This window comes from Drosophila kikkawai, chromosome 3L (genome assembly GCF_030179895.1).
Source record: "Drosophila kikkawai strain 14028-0561.14 chromosome 3L, DkikHiC1v2, whole genome shotgun sequence".
In the NCBI taxonomy this organism is placed as follows: domain Eukaryota; kingdom Metazoa; phylum Arthropoda; class Insecta; order Diptera; family Drosophilidae; genus Drosophila; species Drosophila kikkawai.
The window spans coordinates 27,407,941-27,428,952 of record NC_091730.1 but is presented as its reverse complement, the minus strand read 5'-3'; the positions used below and the strand labels follow the sequence as shown (position 1 = coordinate 27,428,952).

General features: G+C 42.3%; 1 protein-coding gene across 1 annotated transcript in view; it reads right to left on the bottom strand.

Annotated features, from left to right (window-relative positions):
* The window catches only part of Myo81F (Myosin 81F), a 530,639-nt gene that overhangs the window by 390,082 nt on the left and 119,545 nt on the right, over positions 1–21,012 (bottom strand). Inside the window, exon 5 of the mRNA XM_070285196.1 lies at positions 7,691–7,835. Within this exon, the coding sequence (XP_070141297.1) occupies positions 7,691–7,835 (145 nt within the window). The remainder of the gene's footprint in view (positions 1–7,690; positions 7,836–21,012) is intronic.

Sequence of the window (21,012 nt, the reverse complement as noted above, 5' to 3'; positions counted from 1 at the left end):
TGACTTGAGAATTGGATTCTCCAATACCAAGTAAGTTGATACACGACCCAGAGTCCAGCAGTGCTCGGGCTAAAATACTTCTTTTTTGACGCCTCAGCCCACACTGGCGCCGCATACAGCAGTTGGGAGGTGACACCGCATGTCAGCAGTCTTCTGGTGTTCTGCTTGGGTCCTCTGGTATTTAGCAGCAGCCGGGCGAGTGCTCCTGCTGGATAGCCTGGTGTCGGGGAGAACACCAAGGTATTTTACTGCACTCTGCGAATGGATCACAGCTCCGCCAAACTGCATCTCAGCTATTTCCACCTTTTTCCGGCTCGAAATAAAAAACCCACGTCCGTGTCCACGATAAGCACCCTCTCACTGAAGTAGCTCCTCGTTATATCCAGTAGGTTCCCTGGAATGTTCAGGGCATCAAAGGACTCTAGCGTCCGGTTCCAGTCGGCAGTCTTGAAGGCGTTTCTTACGTCCAGCGTTACCACTAGGCAGTGGGTTTTGGAGCCGCCTTTCCACCTCGTTCCCTCGATCGCTGTTCCCGCTATATTCTTCACTATCTCGATAGCGTCCAGCGTTGACCTCCCCAAACTGGCTAGGAGAGAGGCCCCCGGGCCTCTCCATGGCGGAATTTTGCCTTGCTGCTAGTACCGTCTCGAACACCTTGCCAGTGGTGTCGGTAAGGCAGATAGACGTGTAGGAGGATGGCTCCCCAAGTGGTTTTCCCGGCTTGGCCAGCAGCAAAAGCTTTTGCCTCTTCCATCTCTCCGGAAAGGTACCCTTCTGGAGGCATCTGGTGTATAGGATGGCGATAGCCAGTTTCAGAGCTCCGTTGGGTACTGCGACCGGCCCAGGCACCTTCTTGGGGCGTACGCTACTTCCCGTCTGGATCACCTCGTCCTCGGAGACCTCTAAGTCGACGTTGGGATAGCGCTCCACACTAGGCTGCGTGATCACCGGGCCTCCTCTCGGAAACAGCGCCTTTAATATGGCATCCAGGGCTTCCGGGTTCGAAGGAGCCGTACTGCCTGCATTGCTCTGCTCGTCGCAGAGCCCCAGAAAACAGCCTTTCTTCGCCACCCTTATGACCAATTTGAAAGACTTCCTAGGCGATTTGTAGGCTTCGCTACAAGTCGAGAGGAGCATGAAGGCACTTGGACCGGAGATCGGATGTCTCGTCGCTCCACCAGAACGTTGGACAGCTGTTGCTGTCCCCCTAGGCCGGCTCCTCTAACAGGGAGCCCACTGGCTCCTTTCTGCAGACGGCTGCTTTGTGCCCTGATTCGCCACACCTGAGGCAGCAGCCGCTCCTGTCGACCAGGCTCTTGCACCTTACGGCAATGTGCCCGAGCTGCAGACATCTACAGCAACGAGAAGGACCCTCGCACTCCCGCACTCTGCATTTGGTCCATCCTATTCGGACCTCACCTAGCTTTCTTCCCTCGGTCGCCATTGGGCACGGTAGGCATATTACCGTCGTTTTAGACTCCCCGTACCAGAGGCAGAGGCTCCCAATGCTAGCCGCATTTTATACCTTATGCCAGGTGCTGCAGCTGCCGGTCACAATGGCTCAGACGCAGACCACGCAGCCGCCCAATGAGAGCAGATGCTGCGTGGATTTGTTCGTTCTTTCCCGCTTTGGAAGCAAGATTGCAACCAACTGGGGTAAGCCAGGTCGATGTCGATCGCCTCGGCCGGATCCAGCCATCCTCGCTGGTCGTATATTTCTCTCCGACTTTGTTATGTTGGGCGTTATTCCGTCCCGCCTCTGTCGCCAGAGCCCTCTTTTGGGCTACCGCTAAGGCTGTGTGGATGGCAGTCGGTCCGGTTCATGACCTTTTCCACCGTTTGGGCACGCGTGCGTACCATTATTTCGACGGAACATGTTCAAATTCCTTGCCAAGGACTTCGAGAAGCAGACGGGGAATGTATGCTACGACATTCGCAGCGATCGTTTGCTGAAACTAGTAGCAAGCAGCTTTAGTCACATATAAGGGGTTTACCCCCGCTCCTCGTCGTAACAAACAACAACAACATGAAATATTCGATTTTTGTTCAACATGAAGTATTCCATTTTTGTTCCTTATTACTATTATTATTAGTTTAAGTAGAATTAAGATTAAAATTAAAAAACACAACAATAGAATTATTTGGAATTAGGTTTAGGAATAAAACAGGGAGAAAACGTGAATAGGAAATTTGAATAAAATAAGAGGAAAGTCACAAACCCTGAAATACAAACAGCTGAGATTAATCGAGTAAATCTGAACTATCTGGCAACACCCTGAAATATCGATTATCGAGAACTATCGGATATCGATCATAGGGGAACAAATCGAGAAATATGTAGCAGTAGGACAAGGTTTGGCCCTAGAAGGCGGATCATGTTCTTGTTAGCCAAACTCGCATAAGAAAGGATAGGTGCGGGAAGAGGTTTGGCTCTAGCAGGCGGATCTCGCGGAAACAGGCGACCCGAGTGCGGTTCTTATGACCAAACTCGTATGCAGGTAGTATAGACGTGGGTCAAGGTATGGAGTTAGCATAGGATGGGACTAGGCTTGCCTCTAGTTGGCGGATCTAGGCAGGTATAGAGTATAAGTGACGCACTAGGGAACGGTGCGAGCATAGGCCACGACGATCACTGTCCTCGAGGGACGTCACTAGCACCACATCCGCGGCGAGCCCCACAATCGGTCACGCGCCCCACGCCAGTCGCATCACCCACGGACTAACCGGACTGACCGAAGTGTGCAATATTCCTGGTGTGCCTATACTTCTGATAATTTGTGCATTCTACAGGACCGTTGAGTTTTTGTTTATTCACGGTGATCCTTTAATGCAATAAGAACTTCAACTTGTAGATCGCGTACACTTAATTTTTCTTTTAAGCTTTACTGTGAAGAGTGGTTATGGCTTTTTGTTTGTGTTGATAATGTTGCTAACATTCTTGTCAAAGAAACCCTTGTCTTTAAGGGCTTCTAGTATTTCAGAGGTGCGACGTCAGGTTCGATTTGGTTTGAAATGTGGTTTCATGGATGTTCTCTTTAATACACGGAGCAACAAAGAAATTCGTCCCTAACCCGCGAAACAATATTGTTAACTAGGGCGTTATAGATTTTCTCCCTAACTGCTTAGTTGCTCTCGGCATCTACTAGGAGAGAAAATCTGTTGTGGTTGGAACCCTTGGCTTGTTCGTTGCTTTTAATAAAAAAAAGTTTTTTAGGATTTGCAGCTTAAAAAAACGTTGCACGCATTTCCGTCCGTATATCGATTTTTAATGTTCAGAGTTAACTTTTTCACCATGAAAAACACGAAAATAAACAACCCGTTTCTGTAGAAACAATTTACTATAAATATATATGAATTCAATGCAACCTACAGATTCAGTTTCCACTAAGACTGTTTATTCCAACGTCATGTGAAAATTTCATTACAGCACCATCTTCATGTCAACATGAATTTATTAAGCGAAGATCAACAAAAATTAATAATTTCTTCTTAGATGGATTTCAAGTTAACTGATTGGCAAGAACAATAAATCCTTTAAAAGAAATACGGTGTAATGTGCTCCGGGGTACTTTTGACGTCCCGCAAGAAAGCCATTTGGGTTCGTCATTTTTATACCCTTGCAGGGTTTTATAATTTTAGTCAGAAGTTTTCAACGCAGTGAAGGAGACATTTCCGACCCTATAAAGTATATATATTCTTGATCAGCATCAACAGCCGAGTCGATCTAGCCATGTTCGTCTGTCCGTCCGTTCGTCCGTCCGTCTGTCTGTTTCTACGCAAACTTGTCCCTCAGATTTAAAACTATCTGAATGAAACTTTGCATATAGTCTTCTACATACTCTCACTGCTATATATGTCGGAACGGATCGGACGACTATATCATATAGATGCCATACAAAAGTTCGATAAATTTTTAGAAAAAAAATTACAACTTGGCTGTTTTTTAACATTTTTGCATCATTTTTGAGATATGGCGCAATTATATTATTTCATTTTTTTTTTAATTTTATGAAAACCGGACGACTATATCTTATAGCTGCCATTGGAACGATCGGGAAATTTTTTCGTTCGTTTTTTTTTTCAATGTATTTTCATCTACTCTGTGATACAAGCTTATTTTATTAGTTCAGAATGTTGGTATAAATTTTATAAAAATCGGACAACTATATCATATAGCTGTCATAGAAGCGATCTGTAGATGGAGAGAAAATGTAAAGCTCGGAATATAAAACTGTAACTGTCAAACTGTAAACATATAAGTAAAGGTAAAATGTAATGAAATAATATCTGCAACACACTTTGGCGTGCCGAAATTAGCTTCCTTTCTTGTTTACATTATTTATTGATGACCTGCCCAAAATTCGGCTCTTAATGTAAGCTAATGACATTCTCTCGTGTCGTTCCCAAGCTTGCGATATATACGGTAACTGTAGCGTTTTGAAAATAATTACTTTAGTAGATGACTTAGGCGTCCGCCTGGATTCTAAACTTGACTTCATCTATAATAACACAGGTACACAGCCAAAAATTTCCACGAACCATTTCAAGTTTTCCATGATATTTGGGTGCTCCTGAGTAAAAGTCCCATACAAGGCAACCTATAAAATGGTAGTAAATATGTATCTTTTTGTATATAATATACATTTTTTCTTTTTGATTAAACTTAAATATGTAAGGATTAGCGCTGGCTACTAAGCTGTCTTAAAAATGCTTTGTTCGGAAGACCTTTTTATTTAATATAAATCTAAATTTATATTATACTAGCAGACCCGACCCGCTTTGCTGGGCCCGAACTAATTATCGTTGACCAGGCAAACACTGTTTTGTCATGTATATTATTTGTAGTAAACAATACGGAAACAATGAGCATATTACAGAGTTGTCAGTAAATAAAATATTAAACCTTCAACAGTAATCTTAATATATAAAAATCTCCTGTCACTATGTTTGTTCGCTATAGACTCTTAAACCGCTTCCTCTGCTTGTTCAATAAAATTATACTGGCATCGAGTCGTTACGCGCTCTTAACAATTGCCCATAAAATAAATTTGAAGAAATTTCGGATTATCATCAGGCATTGACATCAATAATCCAATTTTGTGGTACACCTGGCCTTGTATTTTGAATGTACTTTCAAAATTACGTCCATCGGATGCAAGAGCACAAATTTTAGTGGCCCCAAATGACGTCATTTGGAAGCAAGAATTAAATTTGCGTATTTTACGCAAAAATAATTTTGAGTCATTTGAATTTCCAGCAAGAAGGGATAATAAAGGTTCTGGCGGAGCAGGTAGAGAGCACGACTTTTCCTGCTGCGCAGCACATACCGGCAGTTTCATTCCGAAATTTTAACGCCTGACAATATTGACATACTTTGTCCTTTCCACCGATAGCAATTTTTGAATGCGCAGAGTAGTTAATATCTGGTGCATATTCAAAAGCAAGACGAACGAATGATGTACGAACTAATGAGCGACTGTTCCGCTGCCTTTGTCGTACTTATGCTCGTACTATACATATCTATGTTTCTATCTCGAGCCGCCCTGATTCTCGTAATATTCTGCTGAGACGTTCGCTACGCTGTTCCTGGGATTCTTGTGCACGACCTTCTGCTGTCCTAATTCTTTGAGCTCTATTTCTTGTATTGACTTGTTCTGGCAACTGATGAGCTCTTTCGAAACGTCTGCGTCGTGCCACTCTGCTGCTTACGTTGTTGAGATTCGATCTTTTCGGTGGCATTTTACTGAAAATAATATCTTACCTTCTTAACGTATTTAAAATGAGAATTTAGAGACTCACCACTTATAAACGCAAAACAATAATTATGAATGACAAATGACAATAATAGAAAAGACAATCTGACGAAATGCGATTTATTGAAATAATTTCTTAAAAAATATGTAATACGTGAAGAACCGCTCAACCAACTTGGTGCAAACTCATCAACAAAATAGCCCGAGCAAAGCATAAAGATTTGGTAAATAAGCACACTAAATTCCATAAGAATCGGTAAAGCCGTTTCGGAGGAGTGCATAAAAAAAGAAGATTCCTCCTTGTTCTACCGAAACTGCCATGATGTAAAAGATCTTAGCTATCCTATCTCTCAAGTTGAACCAAACTGCATAAGCACACTAAATTTCATGAGAATCGGTAAAGCCGTTTCGGAGGAGTGCATAAAAAAAGAAGATTCCTCCTTGTCCTGCCGAAACTGCCATGATGTAAAAGATCTTAGCTATCCTATCTCTCAAGTTGAACCGAACTGCATAAGCACACTAAATTTCATGAGAATCGGTGAAGCCGTTTCGGAGGAGTCATTAAAAAAATAAGATTCCTCCTTGTCCTGCCGAAACTGCCATGATGTAAAAGATCTAAGCTATCCTATCTCTCAAGTTAAACCAAACTGCATATTGCCTGCAAATTTGATAGAAATCTGTTAAGGGGGGACATCTGAGTAACTGGCAAAAAAAAAGCCCATTATCTAGAATTTTTTTTGCCAAATGAAAAAGCCAATCGAAAAATTTTAAAGTAGTTTTGATAATGTTAGATGTGAACTACAAAATAATTTTTTTTTTATATAAATCGAAAACAAAATGGCGGCTGTGCAGCATGTCTTCGTAGACCCTATTTTTTTGAAATGGGTCCATGGCCGAAAACCTAACGTCCTTAATTTTTGATCTAGAACAAAAAATCAAATTTTGTTAGTTTCTGTATCTCAACCGCTATCGACACACGTAGGATTTTTTCGATATTTTGATTTTTAGCAAAATGGTGAGTGATTAAAAAAAATGTTCAACTTTCATGCGAAAAAAACGTCACAAAATTGTTGATAAAAAAAAAGTAAGCAAAAATAAAAAAAAATCCTACGTGTGTCGATAGCCATAGGTATTTTAGATATACTTTCAAAATTTCAGATCGATCGGTTAAGATTAGTTCGAGTTATGTTTTCGGCCAACTCAAAAAAAGTGGTTTTGAGAAAAACGCGTTTAAAGTTTAAAAATCGTATATGATTACATGTGAGGCATCGCCGCTTTAAACCGAAATTAAGGAATACAATGAACAATAGATTCAATGAATATTTAAAATTAGTTCCATATAAGATTTAATTCTCAGAATTGTTTTTTTATCACAGAAATTTTGAAAATTTTGGGAGTTTCAACTGTGGCGTCGAATTCCAAAGACATGGGCAATGGTTCACGATTGGGACTATTTTTTAGTAGTGCCGTGATGTATTGAGAGTAGGTCCTACCGAAAATAATAAAGGTAAGTCCAATTATATAGGCCACTTAATTCAAAATGTCGGCAAACATCGGTTTTTTGTATTCTTAGGTATACCGCGGAACCTGTAGGTGATGGAAAATAATTTTGTATGGGACTTTTACTCAGGAGCACCCAAATATCAGGGAAAACTTGAAATGGTTCGTGGAAATTTCACAAAGTTTAATTTTGTGTTCCTGTGTAATTTGGTGTATGGTGAATAAAACCCGGGGTGTGCTTGGATTTATCAAACGGTGGTTATTTAATTCGTCTATCTTAGAATATGGAAATTGCATTTGAAGACATCAGTATGACATCCACTGTAAACACATGGAACCGGTTCAAAAAACTTTTATTCAAAATAAATATAGTCGCGACTGAACAAATACTTCAACGAGAAATTCCTAACTAATTCCCAACTTTACATCAAACTTACCGAAGGCTTCTAAAACAGTGTTGGCCTCCAAAATTTGCTGTTGCATCCATGAAGAAACGTTTGTGGTAATTGTACATAAGTATTGTAATATAAACTTGGTGGTTTCCGTTTTTCCAGCTCCGGATTCTCCAGATATTACGCATGACTAAAAATGTATAAAAACGGATATAATTTTATAGGATAATTGAGTATCTAAAAAAAATTGTTTTTTAATAAATTTAAATTCAATTAATTTTTATGCCCTTCGAGGGTATTAATGTTTTGACAAGAAGTAGTGAAGAAATATTTTTCGAGCCTATTGATAACCATTAACAGATGAGCCCGCTGTGCGGCTGTCTATTGGTCCCGTTGCTCTTTTGTCCTTTACTATGAGAATTAGTCCGTAACTTTTTGAGCTAACTAAAAAAAACTTTGCAGATGGTCTTCTTATTCTTTCAGGTCTGTATGGGCCAGATCGTAGAGTAAATCATATGTCATTGGAACGAATAACAATGTGTGAAGTAGTCGCGGTGAACGGACGCCCGCGCGGGTGCGTAAACTAGTGGTGTGGCAGTGCCCCTGGGGTTAAAAGGTGATAGCCGTATTTAGGATGCAGTGTGAGTGTAGTCTAATGTCTTCTCCGTCGAGGCACGGCTCCTGCGGTCCGGGCTGCTGCTCGATGTCCTTGGCAGGGAGTCGGAATTTGGTCATGTTCCGTCGAAATATAAGTAAGCGCCACCTACAGGGTAATAATCCCGATTTGTGACAGATGCTGCTTGCTACAAGCTTCAGCAAACAATCGCTTTGAAAGTCGTAGAATACATTCCCGGGCAGCTGCTCGAAGTCCTTGGCAAGGAGTCGGACTTTGGATATAGAGGTCCCGTGGATATAGAGGTACGCACGAGTGCCCAAATGGTGAAAAGGGTCATGGAACGGACCGACTGCCATCCACACCGCCCTGGCGGTACATCCAAAAAGGGGCTCTGGCGACCGGGGCGGGATGGTATAATCCCCAACATAACGAAGTCGTGATTCGGCAAAGGTAATCGACAATGACTTGGGTTACGCCAGTCGGTTGCAATCTTGCTTCCAAGCGGGAAATAACGAGCAAATCCACGCAGCGTCTGCTCACCTTGGACGGCTGCGTGGTCTGCGTTTGAAGCGACTCCTCGGTCAAGAGGGGACGAGATCCGGCCAGCCCGGCAAGCGTTCTTAGGGGCACGCTTCCGAAAAGAAGCAAAACTGTCCAAGAGGAGTCCAACTCCGAGACCAAGGAGGAGGAGGAGGAGCAGGAACAAACGCTCTCGCGGGCCGAGAGCATCAAGAGGCATTCTGCTGGGCAAGCGGTACAGAAGCAGGTGCGCCATACCAACAATGATATGTGGGCGACGATCTCAGAGTTGCGGGGCTTAAGTCCTGCATCGAGCAGCCGGCCGAGAGGGCAGAGGAGTCCGAAAAACATGGCGCTCTAGTGGGCGGATGCAGCAAATGTGCTCATAGAGCACCAGGTGTATGCAAGGAGCAGCAAACGGCGGCAGTCTCCCGTGACGTAGATTCTATCAGCCAGGCGGCCCCGCCCCCAGCGTCGCACCGGTAGAGGAATCTTGCAGGTACTGGACCCTCAAGGACGTTCTGCAGTTGATTCAGCTTATTATGAATCACTGCAGACCGGCGAAGGACTTGCCGATGCAGGCGGTCCGCGAGGTAGCGGACTATACTTAGCGAACCCTACAAGGTGAGAGAGGGAAGAGCATGAGCGAAGATCCGCTCTGGCAAGGCGGCCTTTTGGCTATGTGGCGACGGACAGCGGCGGATGTCCAACATCTTGGCAGCCGATGGATTCGCGTGGGCGGAATTCAGCGGTTACTGCATGTTGGAAGGGGCCGGCTTTAACCTGAAATGCACTTGAAATAAGGATACGTAGAACTTTCGGGTTTTTGCGCGACGTGCGTCGGATGTCTTTATTGAATAAGGAGTAAATCGATACTAAACACAAAGTAGAAACTAAAGCTAGGGAGAGCGGATTAGAAGCTCTAGGGACTGGAAGTCCGGAGGAAGAGGGAAAGAAAAGGAGAGCGTACGGGATCACACTGCCTCCCGAAATTAAACGCCCTTCTGGCGTGAACATTCTCCCCCCCCCCCCTTGCGAGGATACGCAGCAAAAGTACCAGGAAGGATTAGCTCTGGAAAGCGTAGCATAACGCTGAGCGTTATGTGGTGACTCTGTCCACACGACTGGCATCGGTCGTTACTTCGACAAGATCCTCCGGAATGGTGGTGGGCCAGGCAGTTGACACAGAATTGCTTTTCGATGACTGCCTGTAGCCGTTTCTTCGCATCAAGCCGGAGAAAACGGTGGCACTTCCGAAGAGGATGGTTCCCTTGGCAGACTCGGCATTGGTAGGATAAAATACCTCGGGAACGTCTGCTCTTGCTGTCGTCCTACGGAACCCAGTAATTGGAGGAATCGGCAGAAGTGGTCACTCGTGTGGAGAACGAGGAAATCCTTTGGACTGGTGGAGGAAATTGTGGTGCGTCATCACGAGGATTCGGAACATTGGAAGAAGTGTTGCTTGGATGAAAAAATGTATGATGCCGACCGTGTCAAGTAAGACAGCTGTGGGCGCTTGTGCAATTACGGAGTGGATGACCGCTTGCAAAGCAATTTAAGCACAACTGCTTTTTCTGGATGTAAGATGATCGATCGATTATCGTCATCTGAAGGAAGCGTGGACACAACCGCACTGGATGGTTCTCTGCAGCACACAAATCGCATCTTTTGGTTATGGGAATTTCGGTTTATTCGGTAGGGCTTGCTCCTAGCTTTGAAAGCTTCGAGGAACACAAATAAACCAATAGACAACCAAACCAGACCAAACCAGACCAATTATCCGTAGGAAGGCCGGACAGAGTTAGGGATGTGAGGCAATTTTGAATTGTATTCTGCAGCTATTTCAAGGCTGCCGAGGATTCGCGTTCGATGGATTGTATGTTCAGTAATTTCTTCAGTTGGCTGTTCACCAATGCGCGTTTATTTTCGAAACGCTCAGTTAGGTTTTCCCATGCTGAGCGGTGTGAGTGGCGAATTGGAAACTATGGAATGAGCTTCACCACTAGTCTTGGCATTTAAGTAGAACAACTTTTCTACAGGGGTCAGCGTAGGATTGTCGATATAGACCGCTGTGAAAAGGTCTCGGAAAGTCGGCCAGCGAAGATAATCGCCCGAGAAAACTTCCGTTTCGCACGGAGGAAGCCGACAGCCATACAAAAAGGAATTTTGGGGCGCAGGGCATTGGACTTGAGCGGCTTTAGCAGAGATCGTATCGATCTGCTCCATGAACTTGGCGGAACACCGTTCATAAATGAAATAGGTGTCGTCGTATTTTGCCTTAAGAGTAGGCAAGGTGTCTGCAGCGCCCTCGAAGCCAACTGAAATTAGCTCTGAACAAGCTTCGTACTTTGTCTCGACCTTATCCCATAGCGCTCGGACTTGGTCGAGATGGATTTGGCAAGAGTACTTGGAAGGAGAAGGTGCTGCTGGATTGCAGACTCTGGAGTCGAAGTGACTCAGACGGTCACAAATCAAAGTAAATTTGTCCAAAATAGTAGAAGTCATTTTATATATTTTTTACGACAATTTAATGTAAATATATATTACGAAATAGTAATGGGTCGATGCTGGATTGGGAATTTAGGAACCAATCGGATTCGTAATAATTATTTTTGATATAATAATTACTTTGTGGAAAATTGTATTTGCAAACCGGATCGCAGCAGCTTTGGAGCATGCCTGAGGCCAGAGCATGCCGCTGAGAGGGATATGTTGGAGGAACCAAAGGACATCGTTCTGGTGGAGCGACGAGATAGCCGATCTCCGGTCCAAGTGCCTTCATGCATCTCTCGACTTGTAGCGAAGCCTACAAATCACCTAGGAAGTCTTTCAAATTGGTCATAAGGGAGGCGAAGAGAGGCTGTTTTCTGGGGCTCTGCGACGAGCAGAGCAAAGCAGGCAGTACGGCTCCTTCGAACCCGGAAGCCCTGGATGCCCTGGATGAAGCTGGCTATCACCATCCTATACACCAGAGGCTTCCAGAAGGGTACCTTTCCGGAGAGATGGAAGAGGCAAAAGCAGTCTTTCATTGTGCATTGTTTTACGGCCGTACCGCACAATGCGGGCCCTTTGCCCTGTCAATGTCGTACAATGTGTAAAATAAAAAATGAATTTAAAACAAGGAAGGAAGCTAACTTCGGCATGCCGAAGTTTGTATACCCTTGCAGATTGGTTTTGATATTTATATTATAAATTATAATGCTGAAAACACAAAACAGAGTTTCATTATATTTTACCCATACTTATTATGTTTACAGTTTGACAGTTACCGTTTTACATTCACAGCCTTACATATTCATATACATTTACCGATCGCTTCTATGGCAGCTATATGATATAGTTGTCCGATTATTATGAAATTTATACCAAAATTCTAAAATAATAAAAAAAAAGCTTATATCTCAGAGTAGATAAAAATACGTTAAAAAACAACGAAATTTCCCGATCGTTCCTATGGCAGCTATATCATATAGTCGTCCGATTTTCATAAAATTTTTACCAAAATTCTGAAATAATATAAAATGGCCATATATCAAAAATGATGCAAGAATGTGGAAAAAACAGCAAAGTTATAATTTTTTTTCTAAAAATTTATCGAACATTTGTATGGCAGCTATAAGATATAGTCGTCCGATCCGGCCCGTTCCGACATATATAATGGTGAGTGTATATAGAAGACTATATGCAAATTTTCATTCAGATAGCTTTAAAACTGAGGGACTAGTTTGCATAGAAACGGACAGACGGACAGACGGACGGACAGACGGACGGACGGACAGACGAACATGGCTGGATCGACTCGGTTGTTGATGCTGATCAAAAATATATATACTTTATAGGGTTGGAAACTTCTCCTTCACTGCGTTGCAAACTTCTGACTGAAATTATAATACCCTGAAAGGGTATAAAAACCCCCTCTACCTCAGCTCAAAAAAAGTAAAACGTTAGCTTACAACAACAATATCTATTAAAAGTTTATTTTTTAAAAACGTACAAAAATATACAATAATGCAAGAAAACCATTTGAAAATTACATTAGCACGTTGCTTTCACATTTTTGTGTGTATGCGGTGGCCGCTTACATGAGTAAAACGTCTACCAACCAACAAGTCAACTACTACTGCCCAATTTTAAAATGTTGCTCTGTGAACCGTTTCTGATCTCTAAAATCTAAATTGCACTTTTCCGCACATTATTATTCATGGAAGATCCGTATTTTTAAATATGTATGTCAAGATACTGCAAGACGGGGCGAGACGCGAATAGTCAAGAACAGCATATTTTATTACATTTTTTTATTTATTCTTGGGCTCAGGAAATACTTAAAATGTGCCCACGTATAATCCTAGCGCCATGATTTTTTTAATGTTTTAATTTCGCTTTTCAATACAGGCATTTAAAACTGCGCTCACGAACAGCCGTTAGAAACTACTTGCGTCTCGCTTTCTCTCACTTACTTCTCTATGCCGTGCTCAATTAATAAAAACTGCATTACTGCATCATAAAGCCCTAAATAAGAGGGCATTAACTTAGAAGGCATCACAGACCCCAAAAGATATGTATATATTTTATCAAATTTATTAAAAAACAAGAAAGGAAGCTAAATTCGGCACGCCGAAGTTTGTATACCCTTGCAGATTGGTTTTGATATTTGTATTATAAATTATAATGCCGAAAACAGACACTAAACAGAGTTTCATAACATTTTACCTATACTTAGCTATATGATATAGTTGTCCGATTTTCATAATATTGTTACCAAAATTTTGAAACAATACCAGAAGCTCATGTCTCAAAGTAGATGAAAATACGTTGAAAAATAACGAAGTTATAATTTTTTTCGATTAATTTCCCGATCGTTCCTATGGCATCTATAAGGTATAGTGGTCCGATTTTCATAAAATTTAAACCAAAAAAACCAAAAATATAAATTGGCTATATCTCAAAAATGATGCAAAAATGTTGAAAATGATTAGAAAATGATATTTAAATGCGAACAACTGCAACGACTTAATTCTCAACTTTCTGCCGCAACTTCTCACGATTGACGACTTAGAGGTTGACCAATTTCCTTTTTACGCTGCCATATCATCTCGCTCTTCGTTTTGTGTCGTTTTATGGTTCCGCAAACTCTGGCCACACTGCAAGTGTATGCTTGCCGCTGTTACCCGTCTTTATAGTCTGCCCTCCTGATCTTCATCATCTGACCGTCGTTCTCGGCAATATACCTCCATAGTTTCATATTGTCTGAAGTGGGACATGTTTTATCAGGTCCTTCGGTGTCTGTAGCTTTGCGTACATCGTAACGGCCGTTTCTTTTTGCTTTAGTTAGTTCGTAAGGACCCAAGTAGCAGGATGCAAGTTTTCGCCCGGCAACAAACTGTGTCCTCTTAATAGCAACAAGATCTCCTATTTTGTAATCAAAATCGGGCTTTCGTTTCTTGTCGTGGTTTCGTTTATAGGCCATCTGAGCTTTTTAAATGTTCTTTTTGGCTGTGTCACGCATCTCGGCGTGTTCAACGTTGAACTGTTGGACAATCTCTTCGTTGATTACTAGCAGGAGTCGATTCTCAGCTTTACTTGTGGGACTTATTGAATGGGCATCTCAATTTTCACGGTACTCGACTCTAACGTTTTTCCAGCTGTGTTCGCAGTATACCGGCTAGATCGGCCTAACAGACGTGGGGGAGGCGTACTTATGGCATTTGACTCCACTTTCACGTACGAATTAATAACTTTCAAGGAGTGCAACTATGTTGAATTCCTTTGCTTGAAGCTATAACTCAATGGTAGTTATATTTTTATTTAATTTTCCAACATTCCTCTATTGTCGAAACTTCCTATTTATTTTACCCATCCTTCCGCTATCTAGGTGGTTTCCAACTGAGTTCGGCTAGGGACCATTTAATAATTCTTGGTGGTTTTAACATCCCAGGGCCTTTTTGTCCTTAAATAATTCCACACATACAATTCTTACCACAACACATTATGATTTTATTGCTGGCTTGTTTGACATTTCGCTGTCTTAAGTCAACTTTGTACGAATTTCTTGTAGCGCTTGCTTGATATTTGTTATTGGTGCAATTATAAAGGCGATAAAAACAACATCTGTTTCTTTTTGGAAAGAGAAACTGATTATCTACCGTGCCAATTTAGGTGCAATGCTGCTTACTTCTGGTTTAAAAAAACTGTTTTGACGGGGATAACAGTAAAAAACAAGAAAGGAAGCTAATTTCGGCACGCCGAAATTTGTATAACCTTCCAGTTTGCTATTGGACTATCGACTAGCATAATCAAATGATGGACATCGCCAAAGCTTAGTCAGTCACATTCTTGCTCTCAATGCAATCAAACGCATATTAAACAGTATACACTAGGGCGGATTCATTTATAAACATTCCAAAAACTGGTTCTTCGGGCCGGATTCGCCAAAACTGTTTATTTTCGGCCATTTAATTTGATTATTGAGGTTTTTGATAACGGTGATCTATAGATTCCAACATCGCATAGAATCGTTATCTTTTCGCGACCGCCATGCGGAGTGTGATTCAACAACGGAACTTCTGCAAAAGCCAAATCACTCGTGCGCATAATAATGCCTTAAAAATTGTTGACATACGCCTGTCGCAAATTCAAGACAATTCTTTGCCGTTTGTGCGGCACTCGGAAGAGCTGTATGCCTTACTATCGGAGTCGGATTGGGAACATTCGGACGACGATTTTTATGCCTATGAGGAAAAATTTTACGCTACACACGCCATTCTAAGCAAAACTCACTCAATATTTCGGTCACTGTTCAAGCAGCAGATGCGCCCCAGAGAAGCCATGTGGATTTCCAGTTCAAGCGAATTAAACTCCCTAACTTTTCCGCTGGAAACATTTTTCAGATATGTTTACGGACTCGATTACTTCCAATCCGAGCCTGACGGATTGCCAACCATTTCATTATCTCAAATCGTACCTGTCCGGAGACGCGCTCAACTTAGTTAAACATATTCCGGTGACTAATGAAAACTGTCGTGAAGCATGGGATCGGCTGGAGCAGCGATTATTCGATTATTCCTAAACAGTTTCATGACACTTCCCAGTGCTACGACTTCTTATATAAGAGTAGTATTTATTCGTGGTTTGCGAGCCCTTAACTTACTTCATCTTATTGTCAAAATTGGATACCGATACCTGCCAAGCTTGGGCGCAGTGCGCAGACTCCGAGGAAAAAGGTGTGGCCATCAACCAATTTCTTAAATTTCTCACCTCTCGCTGCGATACTTTGGAGGCTTTTCACTTAGCTCGGCCAACCCAAGCTCGGCGTGCAGCCACAACGCACCACGCAGATACGCATCCTACACGAGAAGAACCCAAATGTGTATCGTGCCAGCAAAATCATCAACTGTTTAAGTGCCCTCAGTTCAACGGACTCGACATCAAAGCGCGCCGGGAGGGTCTCAAGACGAGAATGCTATGTTTCCATTGCCTTAGCCCCAGTCATATGGCGGGTCACTGTACATCGAGACATACTTGTCAGATTTGTCGCCACAAGCATCACACCCTAGTTCGTGACTCGGCGCAGCCAATTAAAAATAGTAACTACGTGGAGAAAGACATTACGGACAGCGATCGTCCATCAACCTCACAAGCGGCATCTACAATCGGCCAGAATAAATGGTCGAGACATTCATCAATCAGGGAGTTTACCTCCCGCGGAAAATAACTTCACGCATTACACCCTGGAGAATATTTCAGCTGCAGGTTCGCAGACTCTGCTGCCAACCATCCTTGCAGACGTCGTCGACGCCTCGGGAAATACAACAACCTATTGGACACTGGGTCCATAATCACCTTGGCGTCGGAATCATTTGTTCAGTACTTCGAACGCAAGCCCGGATTTCTGTTCTCGGTCTCACAGCCAACAGCGCGGGCGTTACCCGAGGACGCGCAAATATCAAGCTACGCTGTCGTCATACGGGCCAAACTATCGAACTGGTATCGTTTCTCGGATCAGATCAACTCTGGTCTCTATATACTGGAGAACAAAAATGCTTTGGTAACGACTTTCCTATCGCTCTGATAGGAACAGGCGCCGCCTGTTGATTCAACTCTACCACAGGCCATCAATCGCTTTCTCTCGCTGGAACGCAAATTTCGTCGATCTCCAAATTTCTGGACGACTGCTTGGGACGTGGTCATATGGGACAGCTGACATCTGCTCAAACTGATGAGTGCCCAGATACCTGCTTCTATCTGCCGCACCGCGCTGTCATCAAACTGGACAGTTTGACTACGAAATGTCGCGTAGTTTGCGATGGATTGGGAAAGGACAGCTCTGGAGTATCCCTCAATGATCGTCTTCAAATTGGCCCACCTATTCAACGCGATCTTCTCGGCGTTTGTTTACGTTTCCGGTAGCACCAATATGTAATCTGCGAGGATATCGAAAAGATGTTCCGAGGAATTCAAGTCTTCAAGCCGCACACCAATTATCATCGCATTGTTTGGCGCAAAAACGAGAATGAACCACTGCTTCATTTTCGCCTGTTGACGGTCACCTATGGATGGCACCGTCACCATTTCTGGCTGTTCGAGTTCTCAAACAACTAGCCAAGGATCACCGCCACGAGTTCCCCGCAGCAGCCCACGCGCTTCTTCTCGATGCTTATGTAGAAGATTTTCCAACGGTGTGCAGCTCATGATTCTCAAAAATGAGCTGATTAAACATTTGGATAAGGCGCAATTCAGTTGGCGTCTTTTAAAATTATTGCCAAAAGAGGACAGATGTTATGAGCCTACCTAGCTTTTCAACAAATCACCCGCGGATTCACCAATCAAAATTCTGGGCATCCAATGGAATCCCGGAAAGGACCTCAGTTACCTCAATCTCAAGGAATGCGATTCGGCCATTTCTCCGACAAAAAGAAAACTTTGGTCGCAGCTCTCAAGATTCTATGACCCGCTTGTACTGGTAGCGCCAGTCACAGTTCTACTCAAGCTCATCTTCCAAGAAAGCTGGGGTGACCCGATTCCTGAAACTCTACGCTTGCGCTGGAAGGCCTTTGTGGAGGATTTGCCAACACTTACGCGATGTCAAATGCCACGATACACGACACAAATTCTCTCTCTCTACTAAGGGTGTCTAGCTCCTGTTATCGCTTTATTCAATCTCTTCGATCTTATCATAGGAATCCGGCACCATTACTTACATCTTAAGAGTTGCAGGCCACACGATGCCAACGCATTCGACATGTGCAACAAAATTTCTTTGCCAGAGAATATGCGCAGCAAGAGAATCGATGCTCGCTTAAACGCATTTATTCGGTGCTCCCCATTTTTGGACGATCGTGGAATTATGCGAGTCGGTTGACGAATCGAAAAATCTACACTTAACGCCAAGCATCCAATCCTAACACCAAAGGATTCACCACTAGCCGGACTCCTGGTTCGACATTTCCACGTTTCAAATCTACAAACTGGAGTTGATGCTACGTTCACCAATCTTCGTCAGCAGTACTGGATTCTGGGTGCTCGCAATCTCGTCAGAAATGCAGTTCTTCAATGCAAACCAGTAACCAGATCATAGTAGAGCTGCCAATCCCTCGAGTTCAAGCAAGCCGCTGTTTTCAACATACAGGGCTGGATTACGCTGAACCGATCGCCATCAAGGAATCAACCGGACGAACTCCACGGATCGTAAAGGCATGGTTTTCTATTTTTGTCTGCCTAATTACAAAGGCAATCTATATCGAGGTTGTCAGTGATCTGACTGCAAAGACCTTCTTCGCAGCCTTTCAACGATTTATTGCCCGACGAACGAAGCCCTTCGATCTGTACTCGAACAACGGAATCACATTTCATGGCGGGAAGCAAACTTTGGATGACATGCGACGACTAGCCATCGAACAAGCTAAAGATAAGGAATTGAAATTGGATTCTTCGCCAACAAAGGGATTTCTTGGCACTTTATACCCTTATCTGCCACTCATTTTGGCGGAATGTGGGCAGCCGTTCTTTCAATAAAACTTCATATGCGACGGATTCTTGGATCCAAGGCTCTAACGTTTAAAAAACTATCGACTGTTTTGACCCAACTCTCGCCCACTGACTCCCGCTCATTTTCTGAGCGCCCTCTCTGAACCCTACCGTCTGGAAATTAATCGACTGGAGAGGTGGAATCAACTGCAAGCTATGATCCAAGGTTTTTGGAAACGGTGGCATATAAAATACCTGACATCGCTTCACGAACGCACAAAATGGCATATAGAAACTGAGAATGTGAAGATCGACACACTGGTACTCCCTCTAAATGGATTCTCGGACGCATCAGCGAGGTGCAAGCAGGATCAGGATGGATCATACAAGCGCCCCATTACCAAAATTGCTGTCTTGCCTCTTTGCTGAACGACCGTTCAGGGGGGCCTGTATGTCTGGGAACGAGACACCCTGTATTGGGTTTCGTTCCTTTTGTTTTGATCGCCGTTGCCGTCAGCCTTATCAGCGGTCGCTACGCGAGCATCACATCGCTGCACCTGCGCGTGAGCTTTTGCCCAGTACTTTTCCATACATTTCTAGCTCCTAAGTGTAACTTGTTTACGTCTTCGACTAGCATAATCAAATGATGTGCATGGCCAAAGCTTAATCAGTCACAGTCTTGCTTTCAAAGCAATCAAATGCATCGCCGTCCTCAATGTTAAACTTAAATGTTCGAAAAAAAATAAAAAACATATTAAACGGTATACACTAGGGCAGAATTATTTATAAACAATTATATTTCATGTAATAATTTAAGACTACCTACGAGTAGTAACTAGTTGTGATTCAAGCAGGCAATTTATTCCCTATAAAACAAAACCCAAGTAGTAGCTGCGATAAGCTGGAAAATGAGATTGAAAATAGCATAATAAATAACTAAGTAATATTAATGAGTTCCCTGGAGGGAATATTGAAAAATTTTGTGAACAACTTCATATGATATATAATATCAAGTGCCAAATTTGGCATGTTTATGCTGGTGCTTTAGAAATTCGTATAGTCGACATAAACAAAACAGTGCAGAGTTATTGGTTAAAGATAAAATAAAGATATGTTGGATTCCAATGTTATTCGCCCATCTGCCTTCCCATTTGCGAACCCTATGCTACGATAGATTGTGCCTAGACTATCCAGAATCATGGTACGGTTCGGATCACTTATGGGCGAGGGGGGTAAGGTATTAAATATTTTTTTTCGTAAATTTTGTTTATTTTTTTATTTAAAGGTTCAATATCTTAAGAATATTATGCCCAAGTTTTACATCGATCATAGGAAAATTGACGAAGTTATGCACAGTTGAACGATGGTCGGTTGGTGTTCACTGCATGAGCATCACAAAGTTCCTGAAAAATGCCATTTCGAAAATCGGTGTACACGATAATTCAAAAACTACTTAACCAATTGGTTTTAAATTTCGAAAATAACATCTTTATTTAATTCTAACGATACTCACGTCAAGCTTTTTTTAATTTTTAATTTTATTATATTTTTTTTTAACAAATTAACTTATTTTTCCTTCAAAAAACGGATGGTTGACTATATATTAATAAAAACACCACTTGAGTACCTCGGGGCACCTCTCCTTTAACAAAGGCAATACATTTTTTTTGATATCGAATGTTTTTGTGGACAGTTAAGATGTACACCGAAATTCCGTCTGTCCGTTTCTACGCAAACTACTCCGTCAGTTTTAAAGCTTTCTGAATGAAACTTTGCATAAAGTCTTCTATAAACTTTAAGGTAAGGGTAAGGTTAATTCGGTGCAAAAAAGGCCACAAATTATTGTGGCGGAACGGCTAAAGTTAGCTTAATGAATTAAATACCATATAATAACACAACATTTGAATAATTTTTAATACATTTTGTATTGAAAAATATTTAGAGGTAGAGAAGTTATAGGGAATCTCCCGAGTCGCCTCGAAAAAAAGTTGTTTTGCGGTGTACATCCTAACAGTCCACAGGATCATCCGATTTAAAATTTAAAATTATACCTCATTCGTTAAAGGATAAGTGTCCCGAGGTATTCAGGAAACGTTTTTTTTTTTAGATTTTTTGTGATTTTTTAGGAAATTTGAAAGTCAAAAACCCGATTTTTGACTAAAAAAAAACGTTATTTCTTAATTTAAAAATATATAAAAATTAAAAATTTACAAAAGGCCGACGTGAATACCTGAGGAATTAGTTAAAGAATGTGTGTGCCAAATTTCAA